Source organism: Genypterus blacodes, unplaced genomic scaffold (assembly GCF_046128005.1).
Source record: "Genypterus blacodes isolate CSIRO-AG114 ecotype Tasmania unplaced genomic scaffold, CSIRO-AGI_Gbla_v1 ptg000348l_1, whole genome shotgun sequence".
Taxonomy (NCBI): Eukaryota; Metazoa; Chordata; class Actinopteri; order Ophidiiformes; family Ophidiidae; genus Genypterus; species Genypterus blacodes.
Window position 1 is genome coordinate 660,624 of NW_027467132.1, and position 22,017 is coordinate 682,640.

Genomic DNA, 22,017 nt, shown 5'->3' on the forward strand with positions numbered 1-22,017 from the left:
ATTGTCTTCCTCCTCACTTGACTATGATAAATTTAACTCTGGAAATCCACTAAGGGCAGATGGAGCTCCCAACCCCCCTCACACGCCTCTCTCTCTCTCTCCCTCTCTCTCTCTCTCGCTCGCTCGCTCGCTCTCTCTTTCCACTGTCCTTCAGTTGTGCTCTCTCTAGCAGATCTGTGTGGTCAGATATCATATGACCGCTATGTGCTAATGGATCCTTGGTTTATCTTTGTCCTGCGTTGGCTTTGTAGGCATTTCCTCACGCCAGCTTTAGACCCACACACTGAGTTGGCGGTATGGCGCTGATATCGGCCTGAGGGAGGTTCCGACCTGATCACAGCTACGACACCAATATGGTTTCATATATATTTTTTGTCTTTCCTGTGCGGTGTGGGAGGATTTACACGACAACGTCATAGGTGTGAGGCTGTAAAACCTGTAATTAAACGTTCCCCACCAGCCAGATAGAGCTGATAAGCCACAGAGAACACTTTTAATACAGATCTTTACTCTCCCTTTTTGTTCTAAATGCTCGGTCAGAGGCCTTTCTACCCTAAAAAGACCGTAATTAGTAATTTCATATCGATTTATGCGAAATAATAAAACACGCCATATATAATGTATTTGTATAAATATCAATAGCAGCCTTCAAAGATGCAAATTGTGGAAAGCCATAATTCTGCATATTTATGTGTGTGCACCTGTGTGTGAGTCATGTTTATTAGTTTGGCTGAACAGATGCACAGTCAGAGCCATTTTGTTGGCAGAGAGCTGCACGTGTCATGTCATGTTTATTTATGTAGCTCAATATCATACAACACAGAGTCTCAAAGGCCTTACAGTCCCACAGCAATAAAGGCAGAAGTGACAGGATACGCCATCATGACCCATCAACTGCCTCCCTGTTGTAAGAACCTGAAATGGCAGAACAATTTAGTTTTGTGTGAATATGGCACCAAAGCGTAGTCGAGCCACAAAAGTCATATTTGGCTTTGGAGTCACAGCTGAAATCGTGTTTTTTTGGGGGGGAATACATCCAGTAGCTTCCACTTTGAAACAGCACACTCCTGGTGACGCACATCCTAGCCACAGGGAAAGAGTGGATTGATCAAACTTGGAGTATCTATTACACTAAGAAGCAACAAATATATGTCTGCAATATAGAACTAAACTTCCAAACAAGCTTTGCCTGATGAAACCACATGTGCATCATTTCTTTTTGTGAAATCCCAAATGTTTCGTGAGGGACTGAAATGTTTGCACTGATCATTTTCTTAGAGTCCCCGTGTTTGCACTCTGGCTTCAGTGCAGCAGAACCTCTCAGTTACGCATTTAGATGGAGCATCTCAAAAACAATTGGAGCTCTCTAGGTCATTCATAGACTTCCTCCCGGTGACTGACGCTGCAACGTCGGCTTCCACTTCCAATCCCTCATCTCACATCTACTTGCTTTCTCTGACCGCAAACCAACGCACGAGGGCCTGAAATACACACACGGATCAGTAAATCAATGATTCTGGGGCCAGTAAGTTCTCTGCCTCTTTGCTTGCCAGCTGGAGAGCTGCGTTTGTCCTTGATTGTTTCAAGGATTCTGAGAGAGAATTCTTTGACGGTGGCGGGACATCTGCCTGATGGATGTTGGATGTCTTCGGGATTGAAACCATCACCTGATTTAGACTGAGACGAGCACATGGATATTTCATCTGGAAACCAGGGGGCCTTCTGTTTCCCGTGTACACACACACACCCACACACACACTTATACCTACAAATGCAGAAAAACAAGCATGCTGTGGTGATTGTTTCAGATTTAAATGATTCATGGTAGCAAAGCAAAACATGGGATTCCAGTCCAAAACACTGATCTGCACAGCCAAAATTGTGTTTTAACACGAAAAGATTTAGATAATATAAATCCTGAGACGGTTGAACAATGAACCAAAGTTACACAGGCTCACACAGATACTGCAGCTGCTACACATCTTCATCCTGCATTTCACACTGCAAACTGCTGGATCCACATTGGGGGAAATCTGGTTGACCTATATACTGCAAGGTTTCCTGATCTCACACAAAAAGGGGACAACACGCACCAAAAATTATCTGGAATCATTCATTTACTGCCATCGAGCCAAGACACCAAATTGTACAAAGTAGTTGCTGATGACTTAAAAACGTCACATGTGCGTTTAAATTGAGTGCGGAGGAATGAAGCAGTTTGCATGAGTATACCGTATGTGTGTGTGGGTGAGTGCCTACGTGTTAGTGTTTGCATGTGTGTGTGTGTGTGTGTGTGTGTGAGTGTGTGTGTGCTGGGGGCGATTCCCCTGAGAACTGACTCATCTCAAGTCAGTATGCAGCAGGAAACAGGAAGAGGATATGGTCACCACAGAGCCCCTCTGGAGTCACACAAGCGTACTGAAGCGCTGGAAACCTTTCTTAACTTACGTGTAAGTGTGTGTGCGTGTGTGTGCATAGGTGGTTCTACTCAGATATAGCATCATGTGTAACGATGCATTCATGGCAGTTTGATCAGTGTAGATTTGCATGTGTGTGTATGAAGGTGTACTTTTTCTCCTTATGCTTTCAGAAACACGTGCATCCCCCCCTGGTATATTGTGTTTCTTACCATAACCTCATGGGGCCAAGCTTATCGACATCTGTAGTGTGTGTGTGTGTGTGTGTGTGTGTGCGTGTGTGTGTGTGTGTGTGTGTGTGTGTGTGTGTGTGTGTGTGTGTGTTTCCTGAGCTTGTCTCCATGTTGTCCTGTTGGGGGCTTGATCAAGTCCTAACACTTCCTGTGACCGGGCCGCATCCCTTGATATGGAACTGTGTGTGAGCGTCAGTGTGTGTATGCAGAGTGCATACAGAGAGAGAGAGAGAGAGAGAGAGAGAGAGAGAGAGAGAGAGAGAGAGAGAGAGAGAGAGAGAGAGAGAGAGAGAGAGAGAGAGAGAGAGAGAGAGAGAGAGAGAGAGAGGTGAGGTGAGAGGTGATATGTGTGTGTTTTGCCATGTTTGTTTTTGTGTGTGTGTGTGTGTGTGTGTGTGTGTGTGATACCTCCGTACCCTATCCCAGTTCAAAGGGAGCCTCCCATTGAGTATGGAACACATAAACACTGCAGGTCGTCCTACTGTAGTGAAACAAAACCTCATAAAGAAGATTATTTTCTATTGTTTGATAAAATTCGGGGTCTTTCTCATTTGCTGCTACACACACCTTTGTCCTTTTACCCCTGCTTCCTCTCACCACTGACTGTGTGTGTGTGTGTGCGTGTGCGTGTGTGTGTGCAAGCCTACCTGGCTGTGAAGACACGTCAGGTATTTATAGGCCACTGCTGGAGCCTGGCACGGTCACAGAGCACTGAGGGGAAGAAAGCAAGCGGTGGTCAGGATCAAAGATGACAAAGACCTTTACAAACAAACTCCCCCAACCCCCCCGCCGTGTTGCCCTACTTTCAGAGGTGCTTTCTCTCTCCGACGCTGCGGTGTTGCTGCCTGGAACTGTAGGTGTGGACTTTACCGTCAGTGTAACCAATTAGTCTGTACAGAATCGGGTTAGACTGATGTATCGGTTTGGGTTTGACATAGGAATTGTGTTTAAACAATGTGATTTCGCTCAGTGTTACCTCTCTGTGGAATAATAGATATAAGGTTTGTGCATCAAGAACTACATAAGAACTATAGCTGCTGTCTCTTGATGGATTAGATTCTGCCCAAGTATGTTAGTTACACAAGTTTCCAGCCATTTCCCAATGGTTAGCAGTCAAATATAGGTCTATATGCTGTATATCTATATATAAGCTGTAGTTGTGTGACATATTTAAGTCTCCAAAGCATCGCAGCCAAACTCTACTGCACAGTTTGGAAACACAGCATCTTAAAGTTTCCTCCTGCGTACAGATGAGCGCAGGATGGGACTTAAGATTCCGTCCATGGCTTGCCCACACACATCGTTTTCCTCCAGATGGGCAGCCATGGAGAGATGTTTACATGCTGCTTACATTCATTTCACCTCCTCAGTTCACTTTCCCTTTCAGCTCTGGGCCCGTTTCCCTCAGGCGGCAGTCCATTTTAGCTAAAAGGTGCAATGAAACTCCTTTTAAAAGTTTCCTCTAAATCTTTGATGAAGTTGCCGGAGGCAGATATACCATTTCTCCAACGTATCTGAGCGGCAAATGTGATTTCACGGGGACGTTAATGTCTGTCCGATGCTTTAGAGTCCGTTATTGTGCACCATAAAGAGCCACGCGGAGGGCCCGATGTATGTCAGAGATGCCTTTTCCAGATGCTTAAGGCTTTCTGCAACGAGGGGGAGTTGTGTTTTCTCTCTGTATTGCTTCCCAGAGGTGTAGGTGGAGTGGGCGGACACGCTGTCATTCAGCATGGCCGTGATTCCAAAAGCTAATCTCCAGCCACCGCACTACAAAAGCTCAGAACCTCTGATCGGTGATTTGATGTTGGCGAAATCACACGAGAAAACTGTTTGAATTCATGTAATATAGGGTTTAGTGATACACAGCGGAGGAGAGCCTTATGATTCATCTCTCATGTTGAGCTGCGGTTTGGTTTCAGCTTCTCTGAATGAATAGAACAGAGGATATTGGTAGCAGGGATTATTACTTTCTGGATTTATTATTGAGAGGTAATAACGGCCAGATCATCGACCAATACGAGCCAGGCGTTCATGACCTACCTTCAGGCTCAGAAACCTGTTGCAAAAGCATCAGAGGACGGAAAAGTTAGCAATATGGGTAAACAGGTTTTATAATGAACTCAGCAGCTTCACTATCTTCAATACTCAGGGTGGTATTAACCTTTGAATTGACTTCTAATGACTCTCCTCGGACAGCAGCTGTAATGGATGGCGATGATGTGTGTGTTATCTGTTACAGCTGTGGAGCAGAGTCTATAGGGACGCGTTCTTCAATGGGTAATCTCTGTGTACAGTTTATCAAGCAGCGTTTGAAGTCTGTGTTCATTTCATTTTCACATCATCTTAAACCTAAGATAAATATTCAGCAGAAGGAAGAGAAGGAATGCCTGTGCTGGAAGTCCAAACATGGAGTCTGTGATCAGATCAGACCCAAATACAGTCAAGTATCTTCAAAGTTGAGCCTAAAAGTCTATTCATCTTTTAGTCAGGGGGTTCGTTGCTGCGATGGTTCCAAACTGCCATCTTTGCCGTGGGTAAATCGGTCAAGCCAAAGTGAGTGAGGAATTGTAGTCAGTCAGGTGACTAATGTGCAGAATGTGCAGAGTGAGATTGAAACAGCACGAATAAAATGCTTCATGATTTTAATGGAAACTCCTCGGGGTGAAAGTGCTGCTAACCCATTTAAGCCGTACAGAAGTGACAAGCTATTTGTAGTTAGTGCTGCTGCAGCACAAAGTCAGATTTGCTATTGTTCGTCACAGAGGGACTGAATCAAAACACAAGAATTAATTACCCATGTGTATCATTTAAGATTTTAACTTTATCACATAGTAAGAATACTGCACTGATGATGTAATTTTAGGAACCGTTGATGCTACACTAGTGTCTGTGTGCAGCAAGTGGTCTTTGCTGCAATGCTTTGTTGAAAGAAAGTCATATTATCCATAAACCGTTTTAATTAGAATCATTTCTATCTGATTTTATTTAGCTGACAGTCAGATTTTAATGTGGAGTTGCATGTACAATACTTTAATGTACAAAAACAGATTGATCCCCTCTGGTGTTCCCTTAGTGCATACTTGATGTTTACATGTTATGGAAGTTAAGCAGTAATGAATGAAATGAAACCCTCAGTGTCGCTGAGGAGCCATGGGTTTGGACTTAAAGCTCAATAAATCCTCCTTTAAGGGATTTGGATGTTTTCAGACTATAATACAGATGTCACTGCGTTGCATTTCTCCTGTGGCGATGTGGATTTATGGCGCCTCAGTGAGGGTTTGTCTGTTACGGCTCCGGCCAACACTATAACCCAACATTGATAGAAGAAGACTGTAAAATGGTGGACATGTAAGCTACTGTGATAAAGTGTGGCAGGATGTGTGAGAAGACAGATGTGCCTGCTTGGACCTTTGTTTACCTTCAACCAGTATAGAAGGTTTTAAATCAAGCAGACAGGCAACCGATTATGCATGGCAAAGACATTGTGTGCGTGTGTGTGTGTGTGCGTGCGTGTGTGTGCGTGTGTGTGTGTGTGTGTGTGTGTGTGTGTGTGTGTGTGTGTGTGTGTGTGTGTGTGTGTGTGTGTCCTGTGTTGGTCAGAAAACTATCCTGTTGGAGGTGATAAAGTGCTGTGACAGGTCAGTTTAACAGGAGAGAGATGTTGCTGTATAACTTTACAGGTTTGAACTGATATATTGGATATCGAACACTAATAACGTTATATATAACAGATATATTCTTTATTAATGGACCTATGAGCATGACAACAGTACAAAATAAGATAAAAAGCTTATTATCCAGAGGGGAATTACAGTATAAGCAACTTATACTGTTCAAAACTGATGCCAATACAATATTTGATATGAAAGAAATGTTATTATGATATTATTCCAAGTAGTTCTATGGTATAGTTTAGTATAGTATAGTACAGTATGTGCTGCTGCAGGATATAATATGGCATTAAACTTGATATAGCACAGTAGAACATAAGGACTCACTTAACTTAATTATTTTTCTTCCTATAGTAAGTGCAAGTAGAGCATTATATAGTGGATTAAGCCAATTCAGATGCTCTCATTTCTTCTCTCTCTGCCGCATGCGTCAAAGCTTTTGGAGTTTATCTGCGGACGAGTTGCTTTCCTGTCCTGCCAGCGGGTTAATTACATTCACCCAGTGTCTCAGGTGCATATCAGTCGCTTGAATAGCCGACTAGAATGAAAAGCAGCACGACTTTCAGATGGTACTGATGGAGGCGGATATGTGCTTGTCTCTCCTCCGCTCCTCTGAAAGCATTTATATTTTAAACAGCCTGTATTGATCTGACAGCAGGACACTAATGAAACACATTTCACACTAAAATGACTCACTGTTAGGGGGTGCGTCTGGTAACATTTGCATTATTTGGCTGTGGAGAATCTGCAGTTGATGGCGAGGCAGTGTGGCCATCCCTCAGCTTGATGCCGCCACTATATTGCTTTCCACTGTCATCGTGGTGAAGAATGGTAAATGGAAGCCTCAGAACTTACTTCAACACTTGGCTGTGGCCTTCTTTGAATTCTAAAGGCCCACAGGGGGGCTAAGATGGGACCAGGTTAAACGGGAATTGTAGGGGTCCACACACACACAAACGCACACAGACACACAAGCACACACACACACACACACACACACTACAGGATCAAAGGCTCAGAGAGGAAAAATCCCCAGGAACAGCCATATGGATTTTCACTGCCTGCCTTTAGGACATCGTTTACAGACAGCCCACTCAAAGTTGCTCATACACTCAGTTACAGTTTTGGCAAATCCTTCAAGTCTTGGCTCCCCCAAATGAGTCTTCAAGGAGCAGAATTATGCAGCCTCCAAACAGCACCATGGCAACTTAACTGCCGCAGTTATCTGAAGTTTACTTTAAAATGAAGGTTTATATTTTCAGCTTAAGGACCCTTAAGGGGGAATATTTTCTTCATTTTACTCTCAGTTAACTGCAGGGATGTGTTTCAGTGGCGAGGGAACGAGATTGTCGCGTCAACGTGATGAAACAATGGAGATTGCGTTACAGGTTTGCTCAAGAGTACGTGGGTAGATGAGCTTATGTCTGCAGCATGACGGGACTTTCAATGGTATTAGCAGCAGTGCAGACAATAGAGAGGAGCGGTGGGAGGCTGATGAAGCTCCAAGCGGAGGATTCTCTGAGGTCAGGAGGCTAAATGTATACACACTATCATGAATCATGAATCATTAATCTTTATCATCATTAATGTGATGATTGATGGATTCCATGAGCGTCTTTGAGAGATGCTATAATTTTACGTGTCGCCTGATTCACCTCCCCTAAAGCTTTTTTAACTGCTGCTTCTGTTACATTTTTATGTGGAAAATCTGGCCATACGTTGTAAAACTAAACTGCCAGTGACGTCTTGGGTCGCTTTGGAATGTTTGGGAGCTGTAGAGTTATGAAACAGGAGCATGGATCAGATTGTTCCAGCCAATCAGCTGTGATCAGACACACCTGTGGCTGGTTAGGCACACCTGCAGGTCATCAGGACAGCAGGTCTGTGGGAGGTCTGAGGGTTGTGGACTGTAATGTCCTGAGTCAGGGTGAGGTTTGTGTTGATTGGTTGTTTCGTCGCCGAGTTAGTTTCTGGAACACATACATAATCAAACTTCTTTGTATAGATTCCCCCAGATCTTTGGAAGGAAGGTTTAAATTATTTCACTACACTTGCTGCGTTTCTCTTATCTTTGCTTTAGACCTGATTGTTTTGGGTTTTCTGCAAATCCAGAGCAAATCATCTGTAGTTTGTGTTTACTTGTAATTGCTATAAGTGGTTATATAAGATATACAGTTCGCAAATTTGACACATACTTCCTACTATTTTAAACTATAAAATAAGGAGCACAATGCCCCTTTAATGTCTCGCTCTCTCGCTCTCGCTCTCTCGCTCTCGCGCTCTCTCTGGCTAATGAGCTGCATTTTCAGAATACTTCTCACAAGATAATAGTGTTTGTGTCTACTAGATGGCAAATTATCTACCAATAGTTTGTCACTGTTGTAGCAACAATTTAAGAAGCAGGGCCTTTAGTGGTGGTGCAGTTAATGATTTGCCACAAGTAACACAGGAAAATGTTAGGGAACTGTTAATTGCTAGACGAATTCCAATTAATATGCTGAGGTGCAAATGAGTCATTTCTATTGTTTGGGCACAGAGTAAAAGCTGGAGCAGACATTATGTTTTAAAGCACTTTCTGATGAGAAGACCAAACTAAGTGATTCAGGAAATTAAAACGGAGGAGAAACGGTAAATGTGAGCAACTTCCCAATCAGCTGTACGTCTGTATATGCAAACACACACTAATTATGCATTACGGCTGTTAATGAGCCATGGCAACATTAGCCAGTCTCTCTCTCTCTCTGAGCCAATCAGGGTTTTACTGGGCTTCTCTATGTGGGCGCAATTTTATACTGCATCTGAAACACGGATATGCTCACACACACACACACACACACACACACACACGAATGTTCACATCCATATACACACTATGCAACCGCCAACATGTGGTGGTTGTGCTTATGTGTGATTATGTAAACTGTAGGCGGAAAGCATGGAAAGTGAATGAAAAACAATAATCAATTGCACACACAGCAACAGAACGCCCAACACACACACATGTGTACACACAACACGGAAAAAGAGAAAAAACAAGAGTCAATTAGTCTATTTATAACACACACACACACACACACACACACACACACACACACACACACACACACACTAATAGTAATTGCATAAACAGGCCGCAGCATAGATTTTGCAGCAACACACACACACACACACACACACACACACACACACACTCACACACACACACAGAGTGAATCACATTGTCTCCACTTCATATTTGTATGTAAATCCTGGATCAGAGAATAAACCGTCTATTGTTTGTCATCGGGCACGTGGATATGAAAACAAAGGAGGGTGCGAAATAGTCACATCTTGTTGACATCCAAATTCTGTGGCACAGCCGTGTTCCATTTGAAGAGCGTGTGTGTGAAATAGGAGGCATTAGGGTTTTGGTTGTCCTGAAATACAAATCACACATAAATCAAACGTGACCTGCAAAAGCCAGAGGCAGCGGCTTTAATAGGTTAGAGAGGAAAAAGTAACGACTTGTCATGTAGAATTTGTAGGACAAAGATGTTTACAGACTGTGAACATTTCTGAACTTGTGCTGCTTTGTTTGATTCATTCTGATGGTGATGCAATATGTTATTAACGATACCAAGTTTGGAGCCATGAGTGCATTGAGGGTTTCATTTTAACAAGGGACAGACAGTAAATGAGTGTGTGTGTGAGTAGAGGCATGGGGATCTTTGGTGCCGTATGAATTTCCTCTCATTGACGTTGACGGTTTTGAGTAAACGGCTGCAGATATTCTCTAAAACAGAAACTAGTGTGAGTTTTAAAGAAACAGCTGTAATAAGGGAAACCCCAAAGTAACAGCCGCCGAGGGCTCTAGGTGACGGAGACGCTCTCTGACGGTGCCTGCACACCTGCCATGTTCGCTGTGGTTGAATTATGCCGCAAGCGTTTCCCTCCCGTGCTGAAATATACGCTGTGCATGGTGGAGGACACAAGAACACACACAAGACAGGGAAGTGTTCATCACACACCTGCTCAGTCTCTGGATTGGTGTGTGGCAAAAACAAACCAAACCAAACCAGTCGTTTCCTATCCTAATTAGCGTCCAATTCCTATTATGCAGCAACGTTTCAATAAAGAAAATCCATAAATGGTCCTTGTACATCTACTTTGAGTCATTTAAGAAGTAGATACTTGTCCTGTAGACTGACTCGCCCTTTTTAAAAAGCTACTCCGTAAATCACTAAGACCTGATTGATCACTACTGACGCGTGGCTGCGTCTACACACAGATCTCGCACACCCACCCACCCACACACACACACATACACACACACACGCACACACACCATGCACAGCCTGCTCGTATCCCTTTCATCTTGGCAGACAGATTCCTCCTGCTGCTTTAATTGCTCTGGTGTGAATGGTTAGAGCCAGTGGTGCAACTTCATTAGCATCAAAGAGCCACTGGTTCCCTTCTACTACTGTATTTTCTTTATGTTAAGGCTATTATAGATATAGATACAGTACTTTTTGGGCATATTTCATCCCATAAATTCATTTTGGGAATGGGAATGAAGCAACATTCTTGTTTTACATCCGACTGCTGAGTCAACTTGTATTTTAATAGACAAAAGTTGCATAATGCGGCTTCAAGATGTTGCCTTTTTTTACCAAGCACTGACATTACTAAGGATGTAATCATTTTTATTTCTGTTCTGCTGACTGATGAGTTTTTGGAATTAAAACCTCTCATTTCCTCCTGCCTGAAATACACAGAGAGAGTTCTGGATGTTTCACTGGCGAATGAAACACTGGCCTTACGTATTGAACCTCGTCCAGATGGTCAGTTTTGTTTTGAACGTGTATGACTCATGTATTCACAGAGGCCAAAAAGCACACTACACTACAGGAATCATCCCCAAAATGGGGCCCGCCAGCTCAAACTGGAGAGCCTCCAAAACTCAGCTCAGCGCTCAGTGAATCTTCAGCCTTTGAGACACGTTGTACCTGCCAGCTGGCCGCCAAATGTAAAGCCCTTCATCCATTATTAGAGACACAGTACTGTAAACTCTGTCTAATATCAGTCTGAGGAACACACCGCATGCATGGAGGCTGGGGTTTCCTCTGCAACACGCTGTTGTCCTCCACAACGCTGACACGCATTTACACGAGGAGATGCCAGACTTCTGAAATTGATACTGGCAAAACCTCGCGTCAGGATTTAGAACAACAACTCAGGTTTGTGTCCGATCACAGGAAGGTTTATGTGGATCGTGCGGTCTGGTGTTGACATTATTCAACGGATGCCAGGCTGATATATGACAGCTGAGCAGTGTTGACTGTAGGATCTCCTGTTGGATCACCATGAATCCTACAGCCTGCATGAATGACTGGGAACTGAAAGAACGTCATGTATTATTTTTATCAGTTAAGGTAGGATGATGCATTATTACTACGTTACTGCCACCTACTCACATGACGTGTAATCACACAGTAGCCTCCTCTCCAGAGCAGCAGTAGCTCGCTCACCACACTGAGTCCTCCCACTGCTCAGCTGCTCATGACTAATATCTCTCTTTGATCGCAGCGGCACGTAATGAACTCAGCTTTGATTCAGCTGTTGCGTGGTGTCTTTAATGTTCTGATGCTTCCTCTATGTGTGTGAGGATTCAGAGACACTGGTAAAAACATCACAACATCAGTGGTCAGGCTGTAATTCCACTGAAGTGACGCATTGCTCATATCACCTAATTTGTCCTCATGGGATGTCCACAGGAAGAAAATGTCTCTTCCTCTCTGTCCTCTGTGTTTCATCGTTACTGGGGGAAGGGGAAAGGCCAGTATTGATCTTTAAGGCTTATGCCTGGGGGCAACTGTATCTACATGGATCTTTGATGTGTGTGTGAGTGCAACACATGCTCCCCCCCCCAACAACTGTGTGTTTGTTGATAGGTAGAGGAAGCAGAAAAAGCTGTTTCCTGACTCAGTTGCCGGAGTCGACAGAGAAATGCAAAACGCAAACTTAAGATGACGAAACCTTCATCATTCATTCATGAGGCGGGTTCAGTGGTGATTAGTCAAGCAGGTCACACACACACACACAGGGTCAAGGGCATTGCCAGGAGTGATCACAGCAGCGTGAAATGATGTGCCATAGTAATGACAATCACGTCTCCCCATGAGGCTGCTGAACATCCAGAGGCACGATCAATGACTGAACTTTACATCTGAATCTGCCCTGCCTCTACTGTTACAGCAGACGTTTACTGTCTTACTCCTAACATCTGTGTGTTTCGGAATTATGTTCTAAGTCAGTTTGTGGGCGATGACGTCACACACCAAATTAAGAAGACAACTTTAAGACAATGATCATATAATGTAATGTTGTTTTTTATGTAATTTATATCTCTCTCTTGATGATATACGGAATTATACACAATGATTATTACGATATTTGTATCCTACAAGCATATGTATTCTAATGTTAGTCTATTCAACAATCTATACCTCATCTAATGTTTGAGAATGCTGCCCTCATGTGTCTGATGTTAACAATACAGCAACACAGAGACTCAATGCTCAGTCACAAACATTACAATAGTCATTTATTCTATTCTATTCTATTCATGGTTTTAGTGTTGTAAACATTTTGACATGAACATTTCCTCACACCCTTTCATCTCTGTTACAGGTTATGGACACGTTGTCTAAACTTTCCCACACAGCGATTGCGCAACAAACTGGGAACAGGTAAGAGTTCAGGTTTCAGCCAAAACATTTAAATGCAAATATTGGATTTTTGATTTTTGGCTAGGTTAGGTGAGGCTAACAGAAAATGTGTTGTGTTTTCCCTTTAAAGGCCGTTTCCAACAGAGGAGAGTGTTGAAGATGAGGACATCTACAACCACCTGGAAGATCTCATAGAGTATGTGCTCTCCTCTCTTCTCTTCTCTTCTCTTCTCTTCTCTTCTCTTCTCTTCTCTTCTCTTCTCTTCTCTTCTCTTCTCTTCTCTTCTCTCAACTCTCCCACACATAATTTAGGTTGAACTCTCTGAACTCTCTGAACTCTCTAAACTCCCACCTCTGTGTGTGAAGTATAATTCCGTATCATATTCATCTTTGTAACAGAAACCGTATCAAACTGTTGCAGTGATCAGATTAAGGGCTTCCCATCCTCAGCCAGTGTAGTACTGATCAATACTCTAGTAGTCTACTTTTGACTGGACCTTATCAAACATCAAATCCGCTGATATCCGTGTATTGCGAGCCTTGGCGGAGTCAAATGTCACTCCTTGGATTCAAGCCAAGTAATGTTTGATATCCTTCCAGTGTGAGGAAACGGAGAGAGAGATTATTTTGCAGTGGAAATGATTTTGGGAGGCCTCGCTGCGACACGGCGCTCTGGTTCATGTTTAGCTGTGACAGCTCCTCGTGTAGGAGGCAGACAGCCACTCAGCAGTGTCACAGGAAACTACCGCCTGACAGCAGCCAGGATGTGGATGGGAGGAGGAAGTGGCAACCTGGATCACACTGAACAGAGCCACACTCTCAATCCAAAAAGGCCAAAAGATGCAAACTATTTTCTTTTTTCTACAGCCTGAATGAGGACACTAAACATGCTTCTCTTTTGGTCTGTGATCATGATGGTGGAGCAGTTGCCTTGTGAGGCCTACACAGCATGTTCACAGTGGAGATTTGCTACAAAGTATTACCAGCATGTGGCAAAGTTTGGATCTTGTATGATACACTTCAAATTTGCTTTGAGTGCATTTCTGCCTTATCTCTAAGCTTCACCTGTCCTACAAACACACACACACACACACACACACACACACAAACACACACACACACACACCCTGTTAGTCATGCCATCTTAGTCCATCATTGGCTCAGATGTGGACGGTCAGAACAGGCCTGTGGTTTCACACATGAGAGTCTTAACTGATCTTCTTGTTGTGTGCGTTTATGCACTGCAGCTGCTTACACAGACATGGAATAAGCTTGGTGCCAGAACAACAAGATTTGTTAAAATGAATCAGAAATGTTCAACAGATTTCTCCATTCAGCAAAAGAGATTCAGAAAAGCAGTGATAAAACATTTTTTAAACATTTAACTTGTCTAATTGTGTGCGTATGTTTGTTTTTGTTGCAGCGAGAACGGAGTGGAGGACGAGGAGGATCTGTATGACTGTGTGTATGACGATGAAGACGGCGGAGAGATCTATGAGGACCTGATGAAGACGGAGGCCATCCCTCCTCCGGTCAGCATCTGTATTCATGTCAAATATGACCTACAGAGGCTGAATAAATGCACTGAAAGGGTTAAACACGTGTACTTCATAGGATATCTGCATATTAAAATCCATAAAATTCTCTTTTAGTGGCGTTTGGAGCTGCTAGTGTGTGAAATTGCCTCGTGCAGCGTTAAACTGCAGACATTGTATTTTAGACGTCACACACATTGATGTGAACTTCCTCCAACCCATTTAAATTTCACGGCTTTATGCAGGACTATAAAATGTCTGATGAAGTCGTGACATTACTCTGTTCAGTGATAAACGTGTCTCTCTCTCCCTAAATGATTCTTTCACATAAATATTAGCTCCAAACTAAACAATCTGTGATATCTGATACACCTCCAGTTTATTCCTGCAGACGCTACATCTGGTTGAAGACTCAACACTTAGTCAGCCCACGACACTGACGTATGTGAATGGACTGTGTGTGCGTGTGTGTGTGTGTGTGTGTGTGTGTGTGTAGGCGCTCCACAAGCAGGCAGAGACTGACATCAGGAGCTGCTGTCTCACAGAGATCAAGCAGACGGAGGAGAAATACACTGAGACCCTGGAATCTATAGAGAAGGTATCAAACTCACAAAGACAATCAGCTGTTATTCTGCACTGATGTACATTAAAGCAGCAATGTTAGAAAGGATAAGTGCTTCATTAAAGTTCCATCTTTTGTCATAGATAATTCCAACTACACCTGATTTTACAACAAGGAAACCTAATCACCATTGCAAAGTCAGAAGTCACCTCTGCAATGAAAAAGCTCAGAACTCGTGAGAAGAAAATGCATCAAAAGAGCAAAACTATGAGAAAAGTCTTTTTCCCGTGCATGTTTTCCACCTAGCAGGCACTTTCACAGCCCCACCTTCTCACCGACACAATCACGGCTACTCGTCTTCCCGTCTCGCTCGCTCGCTCACTCGCCTGTGTGCGTGTGTGTGTGTGCGCGCTCACGTCTGGAAAAAGAGCCCGGCCTGATTTCCCAGCGGAGTATCTCAGTAGATGACTTTCGATATGAAGTAGATGGTGGAATTTTAGTTTGTGCTTGCCTGCTCTTTTCAGATGTAGAGGTGACTATGCGGCGGGAGTTTCTGAGAGGAAATCATTAAATTGCAAACTCTGAAAATGAGATTATTCTCGTGACCCAGACAGTCCTCTTGTTTTCGCTGACAGCAGCTGTTTGGAACTTGGGCCCTATAATATAATAGCTCCTCGCAAAATGACTTTCCCACTCTTATTCTACAGGGAAGAGCTTCATTCTCTCTCTCTCTCTCTCCTCTGCAGCACTTTATGATACCCCTCACCACATATTTATCCATGGCGGAGATGGAGAGGGTGTTCGTCAATATCCCGGTAAGCCGGCGGTCAAACTGGGGTCATAAAACTATTGATGGCATCTGAATACATCTGTTTTCAATACAGAATGCTGTTACAGGAGCTTTAAATATGCCTATTAATGCATTCAAATTAATAACTATTTGTACATTGTAAGAGTTAATAAGCCTAAAAACCAAAGATTACCTAAGATTAAGAGAGAATCAATGCTTTTATGTCATCTTCCAGGACCTGGTCAAAGTTCACAAATGTCTATTGGTGGAAGTGAAAGACTCGATCCATTTCAAATGTGCCCAGAACCTTTACCACATCTTCATCACATTCAAAGAGAGGTATGCACTCTGCACTCTGCACTTCATCTCACTCTGCTCTGTCTCTGCGAACTACAAGGCCTTAAGAAGTTTGATAAGATCTCAGAATAATACTGTATTATCTGTATTTGTGTCTTCAGTTATTGTACTAGTTTCACACATTTGGCTGTGTAAAGTTGTACTACAGCTTTGTCTGATGTCCAATTGTTGCAGAGGACACAGTGTATTGGAAGGTGTCTTTGTTCCCTCTTAGATTAATACAGAACAGGTTTAAAAATCGAACATGCTCCCAATTTACTTGGACAAAATGCCCAATTTAATACCAATTCAGTTTAACTCTGCGGCTCTATCACCTCTGTCTCCTCATTGTAGTCGCTAAATTGGTCTTAATATAGTTAAACTCGCTTTAACAAGGCCTTTTGGATTGCTTCAATATGGCTCTCTGAACTGTGTCGTCTGTCTTCTTCTTTCCCTTCATGCGCCTCGTCTGTTCCAGGTTACTGATGTACGGGAAATACTGCAGCCATGTAGAAACAGCCATCGCCACTCTGGATGACATTTGCCGAGAGAAAGACGACGTACGCATGAAGCTCGAGGTAACGTTTGGTTTGATTTGGTGCCAGTAAACGTATCTCTGTGTTACAGTAGGTGTCCATTTCTCACCGTCAGCGTGGTCACACAGTGCCCCCAAGTGGACACCTGAAGAATTACAAGTGAAGTCACCACAGCAGACAGATACTGGGTTTCCATAGGGACTAATACATGCATAATTCTGCATTCTTATAATATAGATGTATAGAATACATGCCAATAAATCTAAAATGTTTTCTTCTCTTATCTTTGTTTGTACAGGAATGTGCCAACAGAGCAAACTATGGCAAGTTCACACTAAGGGATCTGCTGGTGGTTCCTATGCAGAGAGTTCTGAAGTACCCCCTCCTCCTGCAGGTAGACTCCATCCTCATCCTCTCTACATCTCAGACATAAGAATATAGGCATTTTTACACGTGCATCATGAAGCCACAGCTCTCTATTTAGCTCTATGAATGCTGGGAAATCAGGCAAACTCCGGTGTCTCACTCACATTAAAGGGATTGTGTGTTGGCAGGTGGTTAACAGAGGTTGCAGATTCATTTGCAGCACATTTTCGGTCACAACTCACCACTCCATTAACTCTGTTCACTCTCCTAATGAGTGGCTGTGGCTTTACGTTGCGCTGATGTGGTCATCTGCTGATCCTGCGTCTTTTCCCCGTTGTTAACATAAGGAGCAGCATGTGGTGGCGTCTCTTCTATGATATCATATCTCCTGCTCAAAGCATTGCTGAAATTGATTTAATATGTAAGATTTGTATTTAATTGAGTGCCAGTGTGTAATCGGATGTAAAAGCTCGGTCTTATTTTTATATCCCACCGTATAATCCAATTGAAAGTCCCGTGTTGAGCTTCCTGTGATGTCAGTCACTGTCACCGCATCATCATGAGAGGACAAAGCCGTCACTGACTCACTTAGTTGAGTGACAGTAAATGAAACGGCCACACGAGGGAGTTTGTGATTCATCAAAAGAGCCATCTATTGCCACACACGCACACACACACACACACACACACACACACACACACACACACACACACACACACACACACACACACACAGAGCCACAGTATGAGCAAGGACCCGTCATTGCTCAGTACAGCCACCAGAGGCGCTCTTGACCACGTTATATTCCTCTCTTCCAGCTTCCCTCAAGCTTCAAGACTCCACTCGTTTGTGTTTGAAAGAGAGAGAGAGAGAGAGAGAGAGAGAGAGAGAGAGAGAGAGAGAGAGAGAGAGAGAGAGAGAGAGAGAGAGAGAGAGAGATTTGAATTTGAGGCTGTAGGACCTGAAAGAAAATATGATTTGATGTGTTTTTAGATATATTAATGAGTAAATATTTGTATTTGAACTTTGAAAAATTCCTGAGCCACATGAAGGGGAGCAGTAATTATTCAATCACAGAGTCAGATTGTAGCCAGTTTTGTTTCCCTGCTTGTCCGTTCTTTGATTCACTCTTTTAAAGAGCAGCTTTCACCAGGTTGCCAGAAAACGCAGCATTTATCTTTCCCCACCAAACTCTGGACTCTAACCTCTGTGAAACCTGCAGATCCACTCAGATCTTCACTCGGCTTCACTTTTTTCCTCTCTCTACAATATAAATGTGCTACCCGAAACAAATCTGCAGGAACAAAGTGATACTGTTGTGTCAACATGGGCCAGAATCCCGGCGGAACGGCCCGGTAATAGGTAGCTGCAGCGAATAAAGCGTCCGCCGGGTTACTCTCCTACATGGTGACAGCCAGAATCTCTACAACTAATGTCTTGTCACTTCCTCTCACCGCCCGAGTTTCTCTCTGGTGGTGTTTCTTTCCCTTCTTTCTCTCTTTTACGCCATCAATCTTTCTCTCCTTCTTTCCCGCCACCTACCCTCATCATTTCTCTCTCCCTCCCTCCTCTTCTCCCACTCCTCCCCCTCTCCCCTTCCCCGTGAGTCCATCATGTATGGTCCCAGCTATCGGCCTGACCGCTCCCTTCCTCAGTATCTCCTCGTGTGTGTGTGTGTGTGTGGATGTGGGAGCCTGGGCTTGATAAATAGGACACTGTCGTCTAGCGAGTGATAATAATGCCCAGGTTGAGCTTGACTGACACCAGGGATTTGAGCTGTGCAGCGCAGACACATATATCTCCCTCAGTGCCTCAGTGTGTGTGTGTGTGGCTGTGTGTGTGTGTGTTTGAATGGGCCAGTACGGAGGACATGCATGGCATCCTCTCTTATCCTGCAGCTGCTAAGGTCTAGATGTCTTGTTTATGCTGCAGCCAGGCACAGGAAAGCAATTTCAGACACACACACACACACACATATGCTCTCACACACATTATCAGATTTATGGCAAGACAGGATTTTTATTTTATTTCTTGCCGTATCTGTTTTCATTTCATATCTCCGGCTCTCACATATGTGGGATGTTGTTGCTGTGTGTGTTTGCAGTGGAGGTTTCAGTGTTCATCAGTGTTTGTGTATCATTTTGTTAGCCAATATGCTTCTGTTGTGTGTGTGTGGACAGATTGGCCATAGCACAGATGGTAACATGTGCATTTCTGTCCAATAGGAGCTGGTCAAACATACTCAAGACTCCACCGACAAGGGCAATCTGAGGACGGCACTGGATGCCATGAAGGTACTTTGAATCATCTTGTGCTTCTTTTAAAAAGCTTATTATCAGGGTTTTTGTTAAACTAACAAAGAGGCCACAGAGTATTAAACATCACCGCTTGTCATTCTGTGTTTACAACTTGTGACTGCACATAAATACAAGTTGTAATTGAAGCTGGCAGCCTTTACTTTAAACTCACTTAACATTTCAGAGCTAAAGTAATGACGACAATTAAGAATAATGACGCATTACAATAAGACACTCAGTCTGCAGATCACAGCTTTCAGGCTAAAGGAGTTTGCTTTGAGCGCCAGAGAGGAATGCATTCATTTAAGGATTGTTTTCTGGTTGGTGTGCAGGATTTGGCTCAGTACATCAACGAAGTCAAGAGAGACAACGAGACGTTACGGGAAATCGATCAGTATCAGAGATCCATCGAGAATCTGGTAAGCCAGCTGCCGCGGCCTCCTTCCACCTGGTGCGAGACAGAGAAGACGCTCCCGGGCTTGTTTTCATATTTTTCATTCTACCTTCCCTCTCGTCTTCTCCCTCCTCTCTAGAATCAGCCTCTGTGTAAGTACGGCAGACCTAAAGGAGACGGGGAGGTACGGGTGGCCTCGGTGGACAAACGAGCCAAACAGGACAGGTGAGACGGCCGGGGCTGACAGGCTCGCTGACTGACTGACTGATTGCAACTTAAGTGGAATCAGGTGCTGCGGCTGGAAAGCAGCCAGCAGCAGGCTCTGTTTCAAGCCAAACGTTATCGGAGGCTAATCCACTGTGTCTTTTAGCTCAAGCAGTAAAGTAAAAAGGCTTTGGTTATTATAGCAAGGACGACATCTATGAGCACCATAAGCATTCTGCAGAGTGGAGTTCTCCTCATTTAATTGTTGAAACTGCTACAGCCGCTAAAGTCTAACGTGATCTTATAGGGAAAGGGAGCAGAATGCAATTACACAGCGAGAGACGGCAGGAGAGGAATGATACTCTTAGCCCCGCCTCCTTTATTTATATTTAGGATTACGCTTAACAAATGCTTGTCACTCAATCTGATGAGGCCAGAAGTCAGGCGTGTGTAAAGTCAACACAGCAGACAGGGAGCCAGCACATAAAGCTCTCTCTTTACTTTGGAGGAGAGTCAATCAGATCAAATTGGTGACCGTGAGGTCATTGTCCCCTGAACCCTTCAGGCACATTTTCCTGTTCGACGCCGCCGTGATCGTCTGCAAGCGGCGAGGAGACAACTACGAGATGAAGGAGGTGATCGACCTGCACCTATTCAAGATCACCAACAACCCCACGTCAGATAAGGAGAACAGAAAGGTTTGCATACACACACACACACGCCCACACACACACCACTTCAGCGTCACGTGATGCTGAATGGATTTCTGAACCGTCTGAATGATTTTCAACAGTATTTGTTGAAAAGCACACTTTCCCAGCTTGGTGGAGCAGTTTGGCATTTACTGAAGTGGAAATGAATGTTTTAACCCTGTCATTTTTAGTTTTTAGACGTGTGTGATTATTACACCTTACAAGCAGGTAGTTTGAGCTGCAGCACTTCTGTCAAAGCTGAGAGGAAAAGTATGATTTATACCTTCTAGTATTACTATGTTCACCTCTATGGAGGCAAGGCTTCCAGTCCTCAGGTCGAATTAGTCGAGTGGCTTTAAAGGAAACAGATTATGCTTTTTGATCTTTCCTGCGTCCTTTTTATAGTTTAACATCTAAAAAAACCCACCTTGTTGGAAATGCATGCTTCACTCTGCACCGTCGTCACTCAATAGGCACAGTAATGCTGCAGCAAGGGCCAGTAGAAAAGGGATTTGATCGCTCTGCTAACGCACGAAAACAACCACACCACACGGCCCTCTCATAACCTCCCACTGCTGATGTGTAACGTTTCATTACAATATGACCGCTATGACCATAAAGTCTGCAAACACAAACGCACAGCTGTGAGCACAAGAAATAACTCCACAATATGAATACATTTACATGAACTAATACGATTCCAAATACCCATATTGATGAATTATTTAGTTTCAGTTTATCCTAGTTAAGATGTTTTTTAATGGCACATGAGCTAATGCATTGTTTTGAAGAATACAGGCTAATTTATGGCATCACACTCTATATTTGAGCAATATTCTGCTTTATAGTTTAACTGTACGCTCTGTAGAATCATCCTTCAGCTCGTGTGACTCGTGGCATCTGAAGCTAATGTGAAAACAGCAATGTAATAGTGATAAAATAATAATAACAGCAGAATGAACTATTAAAGTGCCGTAAAATAGAAGGAGCAAAACAAGCAGATCATATAACAACCAATCAGCTATAATGGAGGGGAAGTCTTGCACTGCTGAGTCCATTATTGCCTCGTTATGGCCGACTCAGCAAAACTCCCGAGCCATATTGGACTCCTGACAAACCAATTAACAGTGCTACTTCAGCATAATGAGAGACCGTAACAATGTATCAGTTAAATGCAGGTTCATAAAATGGAGCCAAAGTTGAGTTTACTTACCGGCTCCTTGACAATGTTTTATAAGCAGCAACCTGCCGAGCTCGCCGCCGCCGCCGTCCA

General features: G+C 43.5%; 1 protein-coding gene across 1 annotated transcript in view; it reads left to right on the plus strand.

Annotated features, from left to right (window-relative positions):
• vav3a (vav 3 guanine nucleotide exchange factor a) overlaps positions 1-22,017 on the plus strand; it is a 64,500-nt gene that overhangs the window by 16,047 nt on the left and 26,436 nt on the right. Inside the window, exons 3-14 of the mRNA XM_076138019.1 lie at positions 12,994-13,052; positions 13,162-13,227; positions 14,455-14,563; positions 15,063-15,164; positions 15,875-15,943; positions 16,154-16,257; positions 16,733-16,832; positions 17,089-17,184; positions 19,383-19,451; positions 19,787-19,873; positions 19,988-20,073; positions 20,618-20,750. Coding sequence (XP_075994134.1) covers positions 12,994-13,052; positions 13,162-13,227; positions 14,455-14,563; positions 15,063-15,164; positions 15,875-15,943; positions 16,154-16,257; positions 16,733-16,832; positions 17,089-17,184; positions 19,383-19,451; positions 19,787-19,873; positions 19,988-20,073; positions 20,618-20,750 — 1,080 coding nt within the window. The remainder of the gene's footprint in view (positions 1-12,993; positions 13,053-13,161; positions 13,228-14,454; positions 14,564-15,062; positions 15,165-15,874; positions 15,944-16,153; positions 16,258-16,732; positions 16,833-17,088; positions 17,185-19,382; positions 19,452-19,786; positions 19,874-19,987; positions 20,074-20,617; positions 20,751-22,017) is intronic.